The 17924-nt window shown below is 45.9% G+C and overlaps 1 protein-coding gene across 8 annotated transcripts in view; it reads right to left on the bottom strand.

Annotated features, from left to right (window-relative positions):
- The window catches only part of LOC139276225 (MSL complex subunit 3-like), a 133662-nt gene that overhangs the window by 41079 nt on the left and 74659 nt on the right, over positions 1-17924 (bottom strand). For 4 of the 8 annotated variants that reach the window (XM_070893875.1, XM_070893880.1, XM_070893881.1 and 1 more), the window contains one exon: positions 550-2856. The exons of 2 other annotated variants lie outside the window; for them this stretch is intronic. In XM_070893875.1, coding sequence (XP_070749976.1) covers positions 2757-2856 — 100 coding nt within the window. In that variant the 3' untranslated portion in view covers positions 550-2756. Of the gene's footprint in view, positions 1-549; positions 2857-10600; positions 11480-17924 lie in introns of those variants that run through there. 2 more of the 8 variants (XM_070893876.1, XM_070893877.1) reach the window with 2 other exon arrangements.

Here is a 17924-nt window from a genome sequence, read left to right as displayed (position 1 = left end):
CATACAAAATTAAATCCAGCTAATGGGGGCAGGAAGGAGCAAGAATCACTAGAAATAGAATTACTTCTGGGCTCATGCATTAGCTACAACAATGTATATGAAGCCAGTCTTAACAAAAAGCAGGATCTAGGAAAATGCACATAATCGACAACCAGACAACAGACTTAAAAAGAGCATCTATTGTGTACAGTTTTGGTCTCCTAACTTGAGGAAGGACATTCTTGCTATTGAGGGAGTGCAGCGAAGGTTCACCAGACTGATTCCCGGGATGGCGGGACTGACATATCAAGAAAGACTGGATCAACTGGGCTTGTATTCACTGGAGTTCAGAAGAGTGAGAGGGGACCTCATAGAAACGTTTAAAATTCTGACGGGTTTGGACAGGTTGGATGCAGGAAGAATGTTCCCAATGTTGGGGAAGTCCAGAACCAGGGGTCACAGTCTAAGGATAAGGGGTAAGCCATTTAGGACCGAGATAAGGAGAAACTTCTTCACCCAGAGAGTGGTGAACCTGTGGAATTCTCTACCACAGAAAGTAGTTGAGGCCAATTCACTAAATATATTCAAAAGGGAGTTAGATGAAGTCCTTACTACTCGGGGGATCAAGGGGTATGGCGTGAAAGCAGGAAGTGGGTACTGAAGTTTCATGTTCAGCCATGAACTCATTGAATGGCGGTGCAGGCTAGAAGGGCTGAATGGCCTGCTCCTGCACCTATTTTCTATGTTTCTATGTTTCTATCTCACTTGCAGTTCTTCCAGTGCATGTTTTCCACAAGGTAAGAGCCTCTTACATTTAGGGGGTGAAGTTACACAGTGGAATTAATATCTGGCAGGCATGATTGAATCGGTAGAAGGATGTCATCAGAAATTAAAAAGCCAAGTGCAACTGACACCACTTAGCCTAGCACCTCAGAATAGCTGCAACTTTGTTTTATTGTGCCAAATGACACAAACTGCTGGTTACAAAAGTGCCTCAAATAAATGCCCTAATCTCAGGAATTCCCTCCCTAAACATCTCCGCCTCTCTACCTCCTTATAATCTACCTCTTTGATCAAGCTCTTGGTCACTTGTCCTAATATCTCTATGTGGCTTGATGTCAAATTTTGAACGCTCCTTTGAAGTGCCTTGGGATGTTTTCACTATGTTAAGGGCTCTATATAAATGCAAGCTATTGTTGTTATCAGGCAAAGCCCTTTGCTTCCTAATATTTTACTGTTTATGCAATTAAAAAAAAAGAAAACTCATATCCCTGCCAATATTTTCAACTGCAGGGAGAGAGAGACAGAAATTATAGGATTAAAGCTCAAGTGAAGATATATGAGAGCAAACTTAGGAAAAACAGCTTGAAGGGAGCGATCAGTGGCTTCTATCTCTGATCTAATAAATTAAAAAATCTGTACTCTTGATATGTGCACTCCCAATTAATCTAAATTCCTGTGACAGTGCATTTGAGTTTTATCCAGATTCGACTCCTCCTCCATAAATAGGCAGCCAATAAACTATTTTTCTTATATAGTGGCTTCGGGCATCAAGGATGGCAGACCCATTTATTACGATTCAAATACAGTTTCTATGTTCCAACACATTTGTAATGGTCATTCTTTTTTCTTTCATTTTCTAGAACCTCAATAAGCCTAAAATTCAAATTAAAAGGCCTTTACTTGGGTTAATATAATTCAATCAATGTTTTCTAGCTAACCTGTAATTAATCAAGGCATTAGATAACTGCTGAACTTCACCCAGGATTCTCCAACCATCTACTGATACTATTATAATTATTTTCTGATCAACTAACTACTACTCACTAAAAGAAAATATCCATGTTTTAGGAACAACTAAATATATTGAAGTGATTAGAATTAGGACATCAGATTTACTGCCAAATGTCAAATATTAACCTGAAATGACAGTCTACCAAGGTAAAGTGTCACATTGCTGGATGGGATGGTAGATGGAGGACTGTATCACCAGTGTTTCACCTTGAGAGGAAAAAGACTAGATATTTTTCATCCTGCAAAAGCAACATCCCTTTAGTAATAATGCAGCCACACTAAAGCAACCCAGATTCTGCTCATTCTCTTGCCAAAATGAGTGTGGTTCCAAAGAGTAAAGAAAAACTTATACGACACACAACAGTTTAGTCCTAAAAGGATACCAATACTGGCCACTGCATAAAATAACACTCACAAAAACAGTACTATTGGACTTTGAACAGGTACATAAATTAATAAAACAAAATATTACCATACAACAGAAAATGTATTTACTAATGGACAAGCAAGCACTGCTGCAAATTATACAATGCCTTTTCTTCAACTTGTAACTTTTCAGAACATCTCTTTAAAACATGGTTTCCCATCACTTTAAGATGGACATCCAAAACAATTTTGTACAGAATTGAATTAAGTCTTGTTCAATAAATGCAGTCTGCATTTCAAAATGCATTTAGTCTGTTTGCAGAAGAGATTTTTGATTACATAGTCATTTCTTTTGTAATCAACATGACACAACCACAGAAGAACACAATGTGTGCACACTGCATCAAGCGGGGATGAAGGTGGAAACAGCAGAGTTCAAACAAAATGTGGTCCATCTCCACAATGTAACGTCAACAGATTTCCAGCAGGCAGCACTACTTAAGAGGACATAAGCCCTCTTTTGTTCTCAGCTGCTGAAGATCATTTACATTCCTTCGACCAATAACCAGCAGACTAAAAGTAACAATGAGGGCTTAATTCACAGGTCTGCTTATGCTTTAGTAGATAGCCTGAGGACGTTTGGTACAATAGTAAGCTTCAGATGCAGCTACATAAGCAGATTCTGGAAAAAAATCCTCTTGGTATTCAGCCAAAAACCTGCAGATTTAAAGATACAAAATAAGCTGGAGTTCATTAAAATGTTGATATTGAACAAGGCTGCAAAGTATGTCAAATGTTGAAAGATGTTCCACCTTGCCTATAAACCTAAACCGTCTTCCAATACTGCTTTATAACTAGATGCTGGAAGATCCAGTAGATGGCCACAAGTTCAACTTTAGGAACAATGCACCATGCATGACTGTCGAGGCTAAGATTGGGAATTCACCGTATATGGACATGTTAATAACTACAAATCAGAAGCAGTCTGTTTCATGGGATGAAAAACACATGAGTAATTTAAAAAGAAAATTTAAAAAGAAAAAAATCAAAACCATTTTACAGCCAGTAATTTGAAAGATGCGGTTTAGTAACATAGGCATTAAACATTTTTAGACAGCAATAACCATTAAAACAGAATTAAAAACACAAAATGCTGGAAACACACAGGTCAGCCAGCATCTGTAAAGATAAAAGACAAGTTCAACATTTCAGGTTCATCTCCTGCATCGGAACTGAAAATTAAAAACAAATACATTTTCGTATGGTTGGGAGCTGGGTAAATAAGAATTTCAACAATAGAGATCGAGTTAATGGGTAAAATGGCCTGAAATCTAGAAGATCAGTGAGGCGAGGAAAGAACAAAGGAATGTGCAAATAATGAAGGTGATGAAAAGACATGGGAGAGGCCACATAAAAGGCACGAAAATGGAGGAAAATTAGATGGGTTTTTCGCCTCGATTAAGTGCAGGAGGTATGAAATGAAAACAGAAAATGCTAGCAAAACACTGGTGTTTGCTCCCTCCACCGCACCAGCTCCAATGAAGGCTCCACCCCAACAAGCCAATGCCCCCCACCCCCCACCCCGCAATTAATAGACAGACCAATCCACCATCACCATCTGAAGAAAAAGGAGCATATAGCCAAGGTCTGAATTTACTGGTCAATAATCAAACTAGAGAGCTGTAGAGTGCCCAGGAGATGAGACACTGTTGCTAAAACTTACATTGAGGTTAAATGGAGCAGTGCAGGAGGTCAAATACATAAATCCCCTGGACCTGATGGCTTGCATCCGAGGGTCTTAAGAGAAGTAGCAGCAGGGATTGTGGATGCATTGGTTGTAATTTACCAAGATTCCCTGGACTCTGGGGAGGTCCCAGCAGATTGGAAAACTGCAAAAGTAACACCCCTATTTAAAAAAGGACAAAAAGCAGGAAACTATAGACCAGTTAGCCCAACATCTGTGATTGGGAAAATGTTGGAGTCCATTATTAAAGAAGCAGTAGCAGGACATTTGGATAAGCAAAATTCGGTCAGGCAGAGTCAGCATGGATTTATGATGGGGAAGTCATCTTTGACAAATTTGCGGGAGTGCTTCGAGGATGTAACGAACAGGGCGGATAAAAGGGGATCCAGTGGATGTGGTGTATTTGGACTTCCAGAAGGCATTTGACAAGGTGCCACATAAAAGGTTACTGCACAAGATAAAAGTTCACGGGACTGGGGGTAATATATTAGCATGGATAGAGGATTGGCTAACTAACAGAAAACAGAGAGTCTGGATAAATGGTTCATTCTTTGGTTGGCAACCAGTAACTAGTGGGATGCCGCAGGGATCTGTGCAGGGACCCCAACTATTTACAATCTATAACAACGACTTGGATGAAGGGACTGAGTGTAACGTAGCCAAGTTTGGGGTGATGATACAAAGATGGGAGGAAAAGCAATGAATTAACTGTGCAAAAAGACGTGGCTTAAGGATGATCAGGGCTGGGAACTCAAAAGTAGTAATCTCGGGATTGCTACCAGTGCCACGTGATCGTCAGAGTAGGAATCGCAGGATAGCGCAGATGAATACGTGGCTTGAGTAGTGGTGCAGCAGGGAGGGATTCAAATTCCTGGGGCATTGGAAACGGTTCTGGGGGAGGTGGGACCAGTACAAACCGGACGGTCTGCACCTGGGCAGGACCGGAACCAATGTCCTAGGGGGAGTGTTTGCTAGTGCTGTTGGGGAGGATTTAAACTAATATGGCAGGGGGATGGGAACCAATGCAGGGAGACAGAGGGAAACAAAAAGGAGGCAAAAGCAAAAGACAGAAAGGAGATGAGGAAAAGTGGAGGGCAGAGAAACCCAAGGCAAAGAACAAAAAGGGCCACTGTACAGCAAAATTCTAAAAGGACAAAGGGTGTTAAAAAAACAAGCCTGAAGGCTTTGTGTCTTAATGCAAGGAGTATCCGCAATAAGGTGGATGAATTAACTGTGCAAATAGATGTTAACAAATATGATGTGATTGGGATTACGGAGACGTGGCTCCAGGATGATCAGGGCTGGGAACTCAACATCCAGAGGTATTCAACATTCAGGAAAGATAGAATAAAAGGAAAAGGAGGTGGGGTAGCATTGCTGGTTAAGGAGCAAATTAAGGCAATAGTTCGGAAGGACATTAGCTTGGATGATGTGGAATCTATATGGGTAGAGCTGCAGAATACCAAAGGGCAAAAAACGTTAGTGGGAGTTGTGTACAGACCTCCAAACAGTAGTAGTGATGTTGGGGAGGGCATCAAACATGAAATTAGGGGTGCGTGCAATAAAGGTGCAGCAGTTATAATGGGTGACTTTAATATGCACATAGATTGGGTTAACCAAACTGGAAGCAATACGGTGGAGGAGGATTTCCTGGAGTGCATAAGGAATGGTTTTTTAGACCAATATGTCGAGGAACCAACTAGGGGGGAGGCCATCTTAGACTGGGTGTTGTGTAATGAGAGAGGATTAATTAGCAATCTCGTTGTGCGAGGCCCCTTGGGGAAGAGTGACCATAATATGGTGGAATTCTGCATTAGGATGGAGAATGAAACAGTTAATTCAGAGACCATGGTCCAGAACTTAAAGAAGGGTAACTTTGAAGCTATGAGGCGTGAATTGGCTAGGATAGATTGGCGAATGATACTGAAGGGGTTGACTGTGGATGGGCAATGGCAGACATTTAGAGACAGCATGGATGAACTACAACAATTGTACATTCCTGTCTGGCGTAAAAATAAAAAAGGGAAGGTGGCTCAACCGTGGCTATCAAGGGAAATCAGGGATAGCATAAAAGCCAAGGAAGTGGCATACAATTTGGCCAGAAATAGCAGCGAACCCGGGGACTGGGAGAAATTTAGAACTCAGCAGAGGAGGACAAAGGGTTTGATTAGGGCAGGGAAAATGGAGTACGAGAAGAAGCTTGCAGGGAACATTAAGACGGATTGCAAAAGTTTCTATAGATATGTAAAGAGAAAAAGGTTAGTAAAGACAAACGTAGGTCCCCTGCAGTCAGAATCAGGGGAAGTCATAACGGGGAACAAAGAAATGGCGGACCAATTGAACAAGTACTTTGGTTCGGTATTCACTGAGGAGGACACAAACAACCTTCCGGATATAAAAGGGGGTCGGAGGGTCTAGTAAGGAGGAGGAACTGAGGGAAATCCTTATTAGTCGGGAAATTGTGTTGGGGAAATTGATGGGATTGAAGGCCGATAAATCCCCAGGGCCTGATGGACTGCATCCCAGAGTACTTAAGGAGGTGGCCTTGGAAATAGTGGATGCATTGACAGTCATTTTCCAACATTCCATTGACTCTGGATCAGTTCCTATCGAGTGGAGGGTAGCCAATGTAACCCCACTTTTTAAAAAAAGGAGGGAGAGAGAAAACAGGGAATTATAGACCGGTCAGCCTGACATCAGTAGTGGGTAAAATGATGGAATCAATTATTAAGGATGTCATAGCAGTGCATTTGGAAAGAGGTAATATGATAGGTCCAAGTCAGCATGGATTTGTGAAAGGGAAATCATGCTTGACAAATCTTCTGGAATTTTTTGAGGATGTTTCCAGTAGAGTGGACAAGGGAGAACCAGTTGATGTGGTATATTTGGACTTTCAGAAGGCTTTCGACAAGGTCCCACACAAGAGATTAATGTGCAAAGTTAAAGCACATGGGATTGGGGGTAGTGTGCTGACATGGATTGAGAACTGGTTGTCAGACAGGAAGCAAAGAGTAGGAGTAAATGGGGACTTTTCAGAATGGCAGGCAGTGACTAGTGGGGTACCGCAAGGTTCTGTGCTGGGGCCCCAGCTGTTTACACTGTACATTAATGATTTAGACGAGGGGATTAAATGTAGTATCTCCAAATTTGTGGATGACACTAAGTTGGGTGGCAGTGTGAGCTGCGAGGAGGATGCTATGAGGCTGCAGAGCGACTTGGATAGGTTAGGTGAGTGGGCAAATGCATGGCAGATGAAGTATAATGTGGATAAATGTGAGGTTATCCACTTTGGTGGTAAAAAGAGAGAGACAGACTATTATCTGAATGGTGACAGATTAGGAAAAGGGGAGGTGCAAAGAGACCTGGGTGTCATGGTACATCAGTCATTGAAGGTTGGCATGCAGGTACAGCAGGCGGTTAAGAAAGCAAATGGCATGTTGGCCTTCATAGCGAGGGGATTTGAGTACAGGGGCAGGGAGGTGTTGCTACAATTGTACAGGGCCTTGGTGAGGCCACACCTGGAGTATTGTGTACAGTTTTGGTCTCCTAACCTGAGGAAGGACATTCTTGCTATTGAGGGAGTGCAGCGAAGGTTCACCAGACTGATTCCCGGGATGGCGGGACTGACCTATCAAGAAAGACTGGATCAACTGGGCTTGTATTCACTGGAGTTCAGAAGAATGAGAGGGGACCTCATAGAAACGTTTAAAATTCTGACGGGGTTAGACAGGTTAGATGCAGGAAGAATGTTCTCAATGTTGGGGAAGTCCAGAACCAGGGGACACAGTCTAAGGATAAGGGGGAAGCCATTTAGGACCGAGATGAGGAGGAATTTCTTCATCCAGAGAGTGGTGAACTTGTGGAATTCTCTACCACAGAAAGTTGTTGAGGCCAATTCATTAAATATATTCAAAAAGGAGTTAGATGAAGTCCTTACTACTGGGGGAATCAAGGGGTATGGTGAGAAAGCAGGAATGGGGTACTGAAGTTGCATGTTCAGCCATGAACTCATTGAATGGCGGTTCAGGCTAGAAGGGCCGAATGGCCTACTCCTGCACCTATTTTCTATGTTTCTATGTGAGGAGGACACAAAAAATCTGCAAAAAGACAGACAGGCTTAGTGAATGGGCAAAAATTTGGCAGATGGAATATAATGTTGGAACATGTGAGGTCATGCACTTTGGCAGAAAATAAATTAAAGAGCAAGTTATTATTTAAATGGAGAAAGATTGCAAACTGCCGCAGTACAGCGGGACCTGGGGGTACTTGTGCATGAAACACAAAAGGTTAGTATGCAGGTACAGCAAGTGATCAGGAAGGCCAATGGTATCTTGGCCTTTATTGCAAAGGGGATGGAGTATAAGAGCAGGAAAGTCTTGCTACAGCTATACAGGGTGTTGGTGAGGCCACACCTGGAATACTGCGTGCAGTTTTGGTTTCCATATTTACGAAAGGATATATTTGCTTTGGTGGCAGTTCAGAGAAGGTTCACTAGGTTGATTCCGGGGATGAGGGGGTTGACTTATGAGGAAAGGTTGAGTAGGTTGGGCCTCTACTCATTGGAATTCAGAAGAATGAGAGGTGATCTTATCAAAACGTATAAGATTATGAGGGGGCTTGACAAGGTGGATGCAGAGAAGATGTTTCCACTGATGGGGGAAGACTAGAACTAGAGGGTATGATCTTAGAATAAGGGGCCGCCCATTTAAAATTGAGATGAGGAGAAATTTCTTCTCTCAGAGGGTTGTAAATCTGTGGAATTCGCTGCCTCAGGAGAGCTGTGGATGCTGGGACATTGAATGAATTTAAGACAAAAATTGACAGTTTCTTAAACGATAAGGGGTTATGGGGAGCAGGCAAGGAAGTTGACCTGAGTCCATGATCAGATCAGCTATGATGTTATTGAATGGCAGAGCAGGCTTGAGGGGCCGTATGGCCTACTCCTATTCCTATTTCTTATGTTCTTATAAGTCGGAGAGGAGTTAAAATGATAAGCCACAGGGACATTGAGGTCACACTTGTAGATGGAATGGAGATATTTAGCAAAATGATCACCTAATCGGAGTCTGGTCTTTCCCCCAATGTAGAAGAGGAAACTTTGTGAGCACTGCATACAGCATACCAGATTGGAGGAATGCACATAAATTGCTATCTCACATGAAAGGAGTATTTGAGGTGCCAGACAGTGGTGTGGGAGAAGATAAATGGACAGGTTTTGCACCTCTTGCAACTGCAAGGGAAGGTAGCAGTGCAAAGGTCAGCTGGAAGCATGGTTGATGGAAAAGTGAAGAGGGGGATGCTGGGATGGATGGTGCCTCCACAAAGTAGAGAAAGGAGGGGAGAGAAAGATGTGCTTGGTGAGGTAGAAAGATAATCTTGTAAGTGCAAGGGGTGGGGTAACAGAGGCTAAGGACAGCTTCTTACGATAAGAGGGGGGAGTGGGTGAGAGTAGAGGCCCAGGAAATGGGGCTGATAGTCAAGGGTCCTGATGACCCTGTGAAGGGGAAACCTCAGCTTAGAAAAAAGTGGGGCATTTGAGATGCTTTGGTGTGGAAAATGTTACAGCAATATTTGCAGTGTGCTTTAAGTCACTCATCATTCCTTTGTCTTTGAACACAAGAGTCAAAGACAAGTTGCAGCCGATCGTTTACTTACACTAAGCTATTAATTTCCATACAAGTCTGATATAGTTATTCAACGCTCTTGCATATTTGTTATTCTGAATTGATATATTATGGCTTCTTAACCTTCAGTCTTTTATCTTTGGTTTTGCCTCCATGATCACCATTTTCCTGTGCACTGGTCAGACCACTGTGGCGCATACCACCAGTGTGCTGTGTGGTATACAAGGAAAAAGATGGTAGCCACATAAAGCAGATTAAATATTCATTTGGAAGTGGTTAACATTTATTTTGAATATGAGTATGACACATGGCCTGTTGTTGAATACAAGTATGTTTTATATAAAAGATGCCGACAGCTGGGAGAAACACTTCAGAAATTTGCACCGCAGAGCAATTTGGTGGCCAGAGCATGTAACTACATCATGACAATTGACACAGCAAAACTGAATGACAAATGTCGATACTGCAACTTACAATGATGGGAAAGCATGAGCAAAAATCATGACAACGGAAGTAAAGTTTTTGGACAGGAGGTGCTTGTCCTACATAAGATTTTTATATAAACAGTGTAAAAATGAATGAACTGGGCACTAGACCATCAGACCATACTCTATTTTTCTTTATTGTTCCCTCCCACCAAAAAAAACTTAAAAGGGTGTAGCAGAAATTGCTTATCCGTCCGACAAAGTGTCACATACATGCAAAATAAAGAACTGTTGTTATATCAGAAAGTGAGAATGTAAAGTCCTTCTATTTTCAAATGCTGATGAACCAGCTATGCATTTCTAGCATTTTGTAGTTTATTTTACGTGAGCAGTTAATTCTTAACGCTGTTAGTGTACACCACAGTTCAGTACAGCTAAATACACATTTGGTCCAAACAGTTCAGTTTAATACTTCTTATTGGTTCCATTAGTGATCCACATACAAGGATTGTTTCTTGGCAAAGTGGTTAGTTAATTTTTTTTCTTCAGGATTCATCAATATCGGCAATGTTAAATTCTGTCTTGCCATTAAATTGTATAAATAGGCAAGGACCTAGCAATATGATTACGAATCAAGCTCAATCATTGTAAATAAATATATGCAATAAAGAATAGCAAGAATGGCTCAGCAAATGTTTTCTGGATGTTTGTCATATGCAAAATATTAAGTATTAATAAAACTAACTTTACAAGTCCCTCAGAGATTCTTCTTTGTTATTCTCTCCCTACAGAACTGTGGATGAGAAGCTTACTGATTACCAAGATGTGCACTCGGAAGAGCCATTGACATGATTCCCGAGGCTAGAGAGGGTGTCAATTGAACAAAGTGGAGAGAAGCACAAAAGTTACAGTTTATCTTTTTATACAGTTCTTTCCAATTTCACTTTATTCCTTCTATAACCAGGATGCCTTTGTCCAGTTTAAGAGGTTTAAGATTAAGCAAGTTCCTGTTCTCAATTTGATTTGAGTTGATGAAACCACTAGAATTACTCTACACACAGTGGATGCAACACTGCATGGTAAAAAAAAGACATTTGCAGCAAGGCAGTTGTTGGGAGCACAAAAGGAACTTGGGAGAAGATATGCAGGGAGATGAATGAGGAAGTCACAGATTTCCCATAGTCCAGTGCCTGATCCACCAAATCTGGTTCAGGAAAGGATCTTTAATTCTAGATTTAAACTTTGGTAGAGAAGAACCTTCCAGTAATTAATAATGTCTGGAAAGTAGCTCCACAGATAGAAGTAGTGGGTTAAGCTTTGCTGCTGCTATTTATGATATATTTCTTTGTTTAATACATAATGTTAAGGGGCAGCTCTATGCTCTCATGTATCTGGCATGAACATGCAGCAACTCGTACTGGCGCTCCCATCATAATATTCTAGAAAATCAACAAGCCCAGGCAAGTTTCTTTAAAGGTGTAGTGTAGATTCTGGCAGGGAACGGACCATCCTCTTCCAGTTTGCTTGGCACTATATTTCCTATGTTACTGAGACAAAATTAAGAGATCAGTTTTCTACACAGCCAATTAAGAGCTCTAAAATTCCAATACTGGCCAGATAGAGGGGGCTTGTGATAACACTCTGAGATAATAGGCAGGAACGGAGATTTGTCTGAAGTTGCTTTCTTTGTCAATTTTGTGGAGTTAAATAAATGGGGTAACAGGTCTGTTAAAACAGCAGAGAAAGCAAAATGAACATATGAAAATAAAAGGCAGGAAAAGACTCCGTCCATTTAGCCTGTCCCATATAATTGTACGGAGTAACTATTTGTATTAAGTCTCCCTTATGCGCATGCGTCTCCTGACCACTAACCCTATTCTGCGCATGCGTCCTCCTCTCTCCCTCCCCGCCTCCCCCCCACCCCTCCGATTGAAACTGGCCCACACGTTGCCTCAATTGCCTCCGATCCATCAGCAGCCTCGAGCCTCCGATCAGGCAGCAGGCGGCCAGGACAAGTTTGGAGAGAGCGGGTCAGTGGGGTGAGCGAGAAGTGGAGAGCTTTGGGAGGAGATGGGGGTGGGGAGAGATAGCCTGCGGGGGGGGAAGGGGGAAAGAGTGGGGAGAAATAGACACAGGTGGGGGGAGAATCGGAGGGGAGAGGAGGGACTCACAGAAGACAGATCTCGTTCTTCCAACCCCCTGGTGTGTGCAAACTCGGTGCGTGTGTTACAAACGGCGATGGGGTGAATGAAATCCAGAAGTCACGACACTGTCACTATTCACTTCATACCCAATAAACATGTTAACAATCCGCACACAATGCCCCATCTATGGGAGTGGGGGGGGTAAGGTCTTGCGCCGGGTTAAGGGTCTTCAGCTGGGGGAGGGAAGTACTTACACTGAGGTAATGGACTTCGGCTGTGGGAGGCAGCACATGTGCTGGGGTAATGGTCTTCAGCTGGCGGAGGGATGCACTTATGCTGGGGAATGGACTTCGGCTGGAACTTGGTGACTTTTGGGGAGATCTATTCTCTGGCTTCTGAAGTCAAAATTACAAATTGGAAAGTCAATCAGAACTTGGGCTGGGCGATTCCAGTTAAACATTCCAGAGGAACTTAAGGGTGTGGCTTATCCTCCAAGGGGGACCAATCAGCAATAGGTCTGGAGAGCCAGAGAAACGGTTGAATTTCAGTTAGTACAAATAGACGCATCCATAATTGTAATGCCTAGTGCATCACAATACAGACACTCCCACCTGCCTGGAGCTACGTAATCTCATGGGAGAAGCGAAAACCAGAAAAAAGAAAGGTCAATTCAGGGAAAAATTCCTCTCTAACCTCTTCAAATTTGTACAAGTTATCCTCCACCGAGACAAGAACAGTTCCAAATCTCTCGTGATGGAATGTGGCGAATCAACGTGTTCATCGCTTGAGCTAGCATCTTGTTCCACAAGTCCGCTATTCTCTTCAGGAAAAATATCAATTGCCTAACATCTAACCTAGTTCTGCCCTACTGCCCAAACATAACTTATAAGCGTGACCCCAGGGTCCTCCCGACCCTATCCAGTTGAAATAATTGGTCCACATAAGCATAATCAAATTCCTTCATTATTTTTGAAACCTCGATTAAATCATCCGAGTCTATGCTTTTCTTAAGTATATAGACAAGCTCCTTGAACCTATCTGGGTAATGAAGGTGTTTTACATAAGATATACAGCATTGAAACAGGTCATTTGGCCCAACCAGTCCATGTTGGCGTTTATGCTCCACACGAGCCTGCTCCCATCTTTACTCATCTAACTCTATCAGCATAATCCTCTGTTTCCATCTCCTTCATATGCTTATCTAACCGCCCCTTAAATGCATCTATACTATTTGCCTTATACATGGCCTTCTTCGACCTTACAAAGGCCTTTGACACTGTCAACCGTGAGGGTCTATGGAACATTCTCCTCCGTTTCAGATGTTCCCAAAGGTACGTCACCATCCTCCGCCTGCTCCATGATGATATGCAGGCAGTGAACCTTACCAATGGATCCATCACAGATCCTATCCACATCCGGACCAGGGTCAAGCAGGGCTGCGTCATCGTCCCAACCCTCTTCTCAATCTTCCTCGCTGCCATGCTCCACCTCAGTCGACAAGCTCCCCATTGGAGTAGAACTAAACTACAGAACCAGTGGGAATCTGTTCAACCTTCACCGTCTCCAGGCCAGGTCCAAGACCATCCCAACCTCTGTCATCAAGCTACAGTACGTTAACGACGCCTGCATCTGTGCACATACTGAGGCTGAACTCCAGAACATAGTCAACGTATTTACTAGGCGTACGAAAGCATGGGCCTTACGCTAAACATCAGTAAGACAAAGGTCCTCCACCAGCCTGTCCTCGCCGCACAGGACTGCCCCCTCCAGTCATCAAGATCCACGGCGCGGCGTGGACAATGTGGACCACTTCCCCGATCTCGGGAGCCTCCTATCAACAAGAGCAGGCATTGACAAGATCCAACACCGCCTCCAGTGCGTCAGTGCAGCCTTCGGACGCCTGAGGAAAAGTGTTTGACGACTAGGCCCTCAAAACTGTCACCAAGCTCATGGTCTACAGGGTTGTAGTAATACCCGCCCTACCGAATGGCTCAGAAACATGGACCAGATACAGTAGGCACCTCAAGATCGCTGGAGAAATACCACCAACGATGTCTCCGCAAGATCCTACAAATCCCCTGGGAGGACAGGCGCACCAACATTAGTGTTCTCGACCAGGCCAACATCCCCAGCATTGAAGCACTGACCACACGTGATTAGCTCTGCTGGGCAGGCCACGTAGTTCGCATTCCAGACACGAGGCTCCCAAAGCAACTTCTTCGGAACTTCTTCACGGCAAACGAGCCAAAGGTGGGCAGCGGAAATGTTACAAGGACACCCTCAAAGCCTCCCTGATAAAGTGCAACATCCCCACTGATACCTGGGAGGCCCTGGCTAAAGACCGCCCTAAGTGAAGGAAGTGCATCCGGGAGGGCGCTGAGCACCTCGAGTCTCATCGCCGACAGCATGCAGAAATCAAGCGCAGGCAGCGGAAAGAGCATGCGGCAAATCAGACCCACCCACCTCTTCCCTCAACGACTATCTGTCAAACTTGTGACAGAGACTGTGGTTCTCGTATTGGACTATACAGCCACCAAAGAACTCATGTTAAAAGTAGAAGCGAGTCTTCCTCGATTCTGAGGGACTGCCTATGATGATGATGACTATTTATCTCAACTACCCCTGTGGTAGCGAGTTCCACATTCGCATCACTCTCTGGCTAAAGAAGTTCCTTCTGAATTCCCTATTTTATTTCTTGGTATAAAAACAGAAAATGCTGGAAATCTCAATGGGTCAGACAGCATCTGTGGAGAGAAAAACTGAGTTAACGTTTCGGGTCAACGACCCTTTTTGTCAGAACCCTCACATTTATCTGTATTGAATTTCATTTGCCAATTACAAGTTGAACCTCCCTTAACCGGCACCCTCGGGACCTGGCCTGTGCCGAATAAGGGGTTTTGGCAGATGAGGGGAGGTCCGGCAGGATTTGGGGGGGGTGGGGAGGTAGCCCGAGGTCAAGGTGGGTGGGGGGGGGGGGCAGCACCAGTGGGAGGTTGGTGCGGCCTGAAGAGTTGGCGTGGCCCGAGCGGGCCTGAAGAGTTGGCACGGCCCGAGTGGGACCAAGGACGTGGCCCGCCAGCCTGATCCCCCAGAGGGAGTGCTGAGTAGAGGAACGGCCAGTCCAAGGACTGTGGCTGCAGGAGTTCCAGCAGGGTAACGAGGAGGAGGCAGTGGTTAACCTCGGCATCGAGGAGAAAGATTATATTGGTGACCACCCCGTACAAATTTATTTTTAAAATTTATGTTCTGGAAGGCTCTTTTTTAAAATATAGTTTGTGCATTTGAAAGCTTTTTGAAGCCGAGTGAGTGATTTGGGAACTTGGTGTAGTATCCTCTTCGTGTTTAACTGTGTGTTGGAGTTTAAAACATGAGATTCGGGGACATGATTCCGAAATTGTGATTAATATTGTGGGGTTGTCTTTGTATATAGGTGTTTATCTGTTTGTTCTGAATATCAAAATCAAGACGTGCAGTGAAAGATGGAAAGGGGGATCGGTCAACTGTCATTTGCGATCTTGTTCATCTTACAATTTAGTTCATTCTGGGTTTCAGAAAAGGGAAGCTAGTTATGAGGACGTGTCTACCCCGTATAATTAAATGGTTTAGTTCCTGTACACTTTTGTTATTTTTTGTGAAGCCCCGCCGCGCCGCCCCCCCCCACCATCCCCACGGCCGGGAATGATGCTGAATAAGCGAGTCCCAGATACGGGAGGTCCAACCTGTATTTATTTCTTGGTGACTATCTTATACTGATGACCTCTAGTTATGCTCTTCCCATCAAGTGAAAACACTCTCACTGTATCTACTCTATCAAATCTTTCATAATTTCAAAGACCTCTATTAGGTCACTCCTCAGTCTTCTCTATTCATCCTTTCCTGCTAGGTATACCCTCACATTTCTGGTATCATGCATGTAAATGTTTTTTGCATATCTTTTTATAATATGGTGATCAGAATTGTACGCAGTACTCCAAGTGTGGTGCACCAAGGTTCAATACAAGTTTAGTATAACTTCTCTACTTTTCAATTCAAACCCTCGAGAAATAAATCCTAGTGTTTGGTTTGCTTTTTCATGGCCTTGTTAACCTGTGTAGCTATCTTTAGTGATATGTGTATTTGTACTCCGAGATCCCTTTGCCCTTCTACCCCACTTAGATTATTATTTTCCAAGTAATATATGATCACCCTAATTTTCTTACCAAAATGTAATGCAGGTGCATCGTCGAAAATCCGGATGTCCGGAATCTGTAATGTTCCAGAATCCGGACCGATCGGTGGCAGGGTCGTCCGGAATCTGGAAAATGTTCCGGAATACGGACCAGACAACCCTGCCAACCTAGGGAGCACGCCCCACCGCTGCTGCCCTTATCTTGGAGCCTCCTCGCTAGCCCACCCGACAATTTCCTTGGCGGGGCCTGCTCGAACTCCTCCTCGGCGGGGCCGAGCCCGCCCGACAACCTCCTCGGCAGGGCCGGCCCCACCGAGGAGGATGTTGTCGGGCGGGCCCCACCAAGCAAGTTGTCGGGCGGGCCCCACCAAGGTGCTGTTTGGGAGGGCCGGCCACTCCGAGGAAGTCGTCGTCGGGCTGGCCCCGCCGAGGAGGTGTTTGTGCGGGCCGGCCCCGCTGAGGAGGTGTTTGTGCGGGCCGGCCCCGCTGAGGAGGTGTTTGTGCGGGCTGGCCCCGCTGAGGAGGTGTTTGTGCAGGCCGGCCCCGCCGAGGAGGTGTTTGTGCGGGCCGGCCCCGCTGAGGAGGTGTTTGTGCGGGCTGGCCCCGCTGAGGAGGTGTTTGTGCGGGCTGGCCCCGCCGAGGAGGTGTTTGTGCAGGCCGGCCCCGCCGAGGAGGTGTTTGTGCGGGCCGGCCCCGCTGAGGAGGTGTTTGTGCGGGCTGGCCCCGCCGAGGAGGTGTTTGTGCAGGCCGGCCCCGCCGAGGAGGTGTTTGTGCGGGCCGGCCCCGCTGAGGAGGTGTTTGTGCGGGCTGGCCCCGCTGAGGAGGTGTTTGTGCGGGCCGGCCCCGCTGAGGAGGTTGTCGGGTGGGCCGGCCCCGCTGAGGAGGTGTTTGTGCAGGCCGGCCCCGCCGAGGAGGTGTTTGTGTGGGCTGGCCCCGCCGAGGAGGTGTTTGTGCGGGCCGGCCCCGCTGAGGAGGTGTTTGTGCAGGCCGGCCCCGCCGAGGAGGTGTTTGTGTGGGCTGGCCCCGCCGAGGAGGTGTTTGTGCGGGCCGGCCCCGCCGAGAAGGTGTTTGTGTGGGCCGGCCCCGCTGAGGAGGTGTTTGTGCGGGCCGGCCCCGCCGAGGAGGTGTTTGTGTGGGCCGGCCCCGCCGAGGAGGTGTTTGTGTGGGCCGGCCCCGCCGAGGAGGTGTTTGTGCGGGCCGGCCCCGCCGAGGAGGTGTTTGTGCAGGCCGGCCCCGCCGAGGAGGTGTTTGTGCAGGCCGGCCCCGTCGAGGAGGTGTTTGTGCAGGCTGGCCCCGCCGAGGAGGTGTTTGTGCGGGCCGGCCACTCCGAGGAAGTCGCCGTCGGGCTGGCCCCGCTGAGGAGGTGTTTGTGCAGGCCGGCCCCGCTGAGGAGGTGTTTGTGCAGGCCGGGCCCGCTGAGGAGGTGTTTGTGCAGGCCGGCCGCGCCGAGGAGGTGTTTGTGCAGGCCGGCCCCGTCGAGGAGGTGTTTGTGCGGGCTGGCCCCGCCGAGGAGGTGTTTGTGCAGGCCGGCCCCACTGAGGAGGTTGTCGGGTGGGCTGGCCCCGCTGAGGAGGTTGTCGGGTGGGCCGGCCCCGCTGAGGAGGTGTTTGTGCGGGCCGGTCCCGCCGAGGAGGTGTTTGTGCGGGCCGGCCCCGCCGAGGAGGTGTTTGTGCAGGCCAG

This window comes from Pristiophorus japonicus, chromosome 11 (genome assembly GCF_044704955.1).
Source record: "Pristiophorus japonicus isolate sPriJap1 chromosome 11, sPriJap1.hap1, whole genome shotgun sequence".
Classification (NCBI taxonomy): domain Eukaryota; kingdom Metazoa; phylum Chordata; class Chondrichthyes; family Pristiophoridae; genus Pristiophorus; species Pristiophorus japonicus.
Note: the sequence above shows the minus strand (reverse complement) of the source record. Positions and strands in the feature narration are given on the sequence as shown.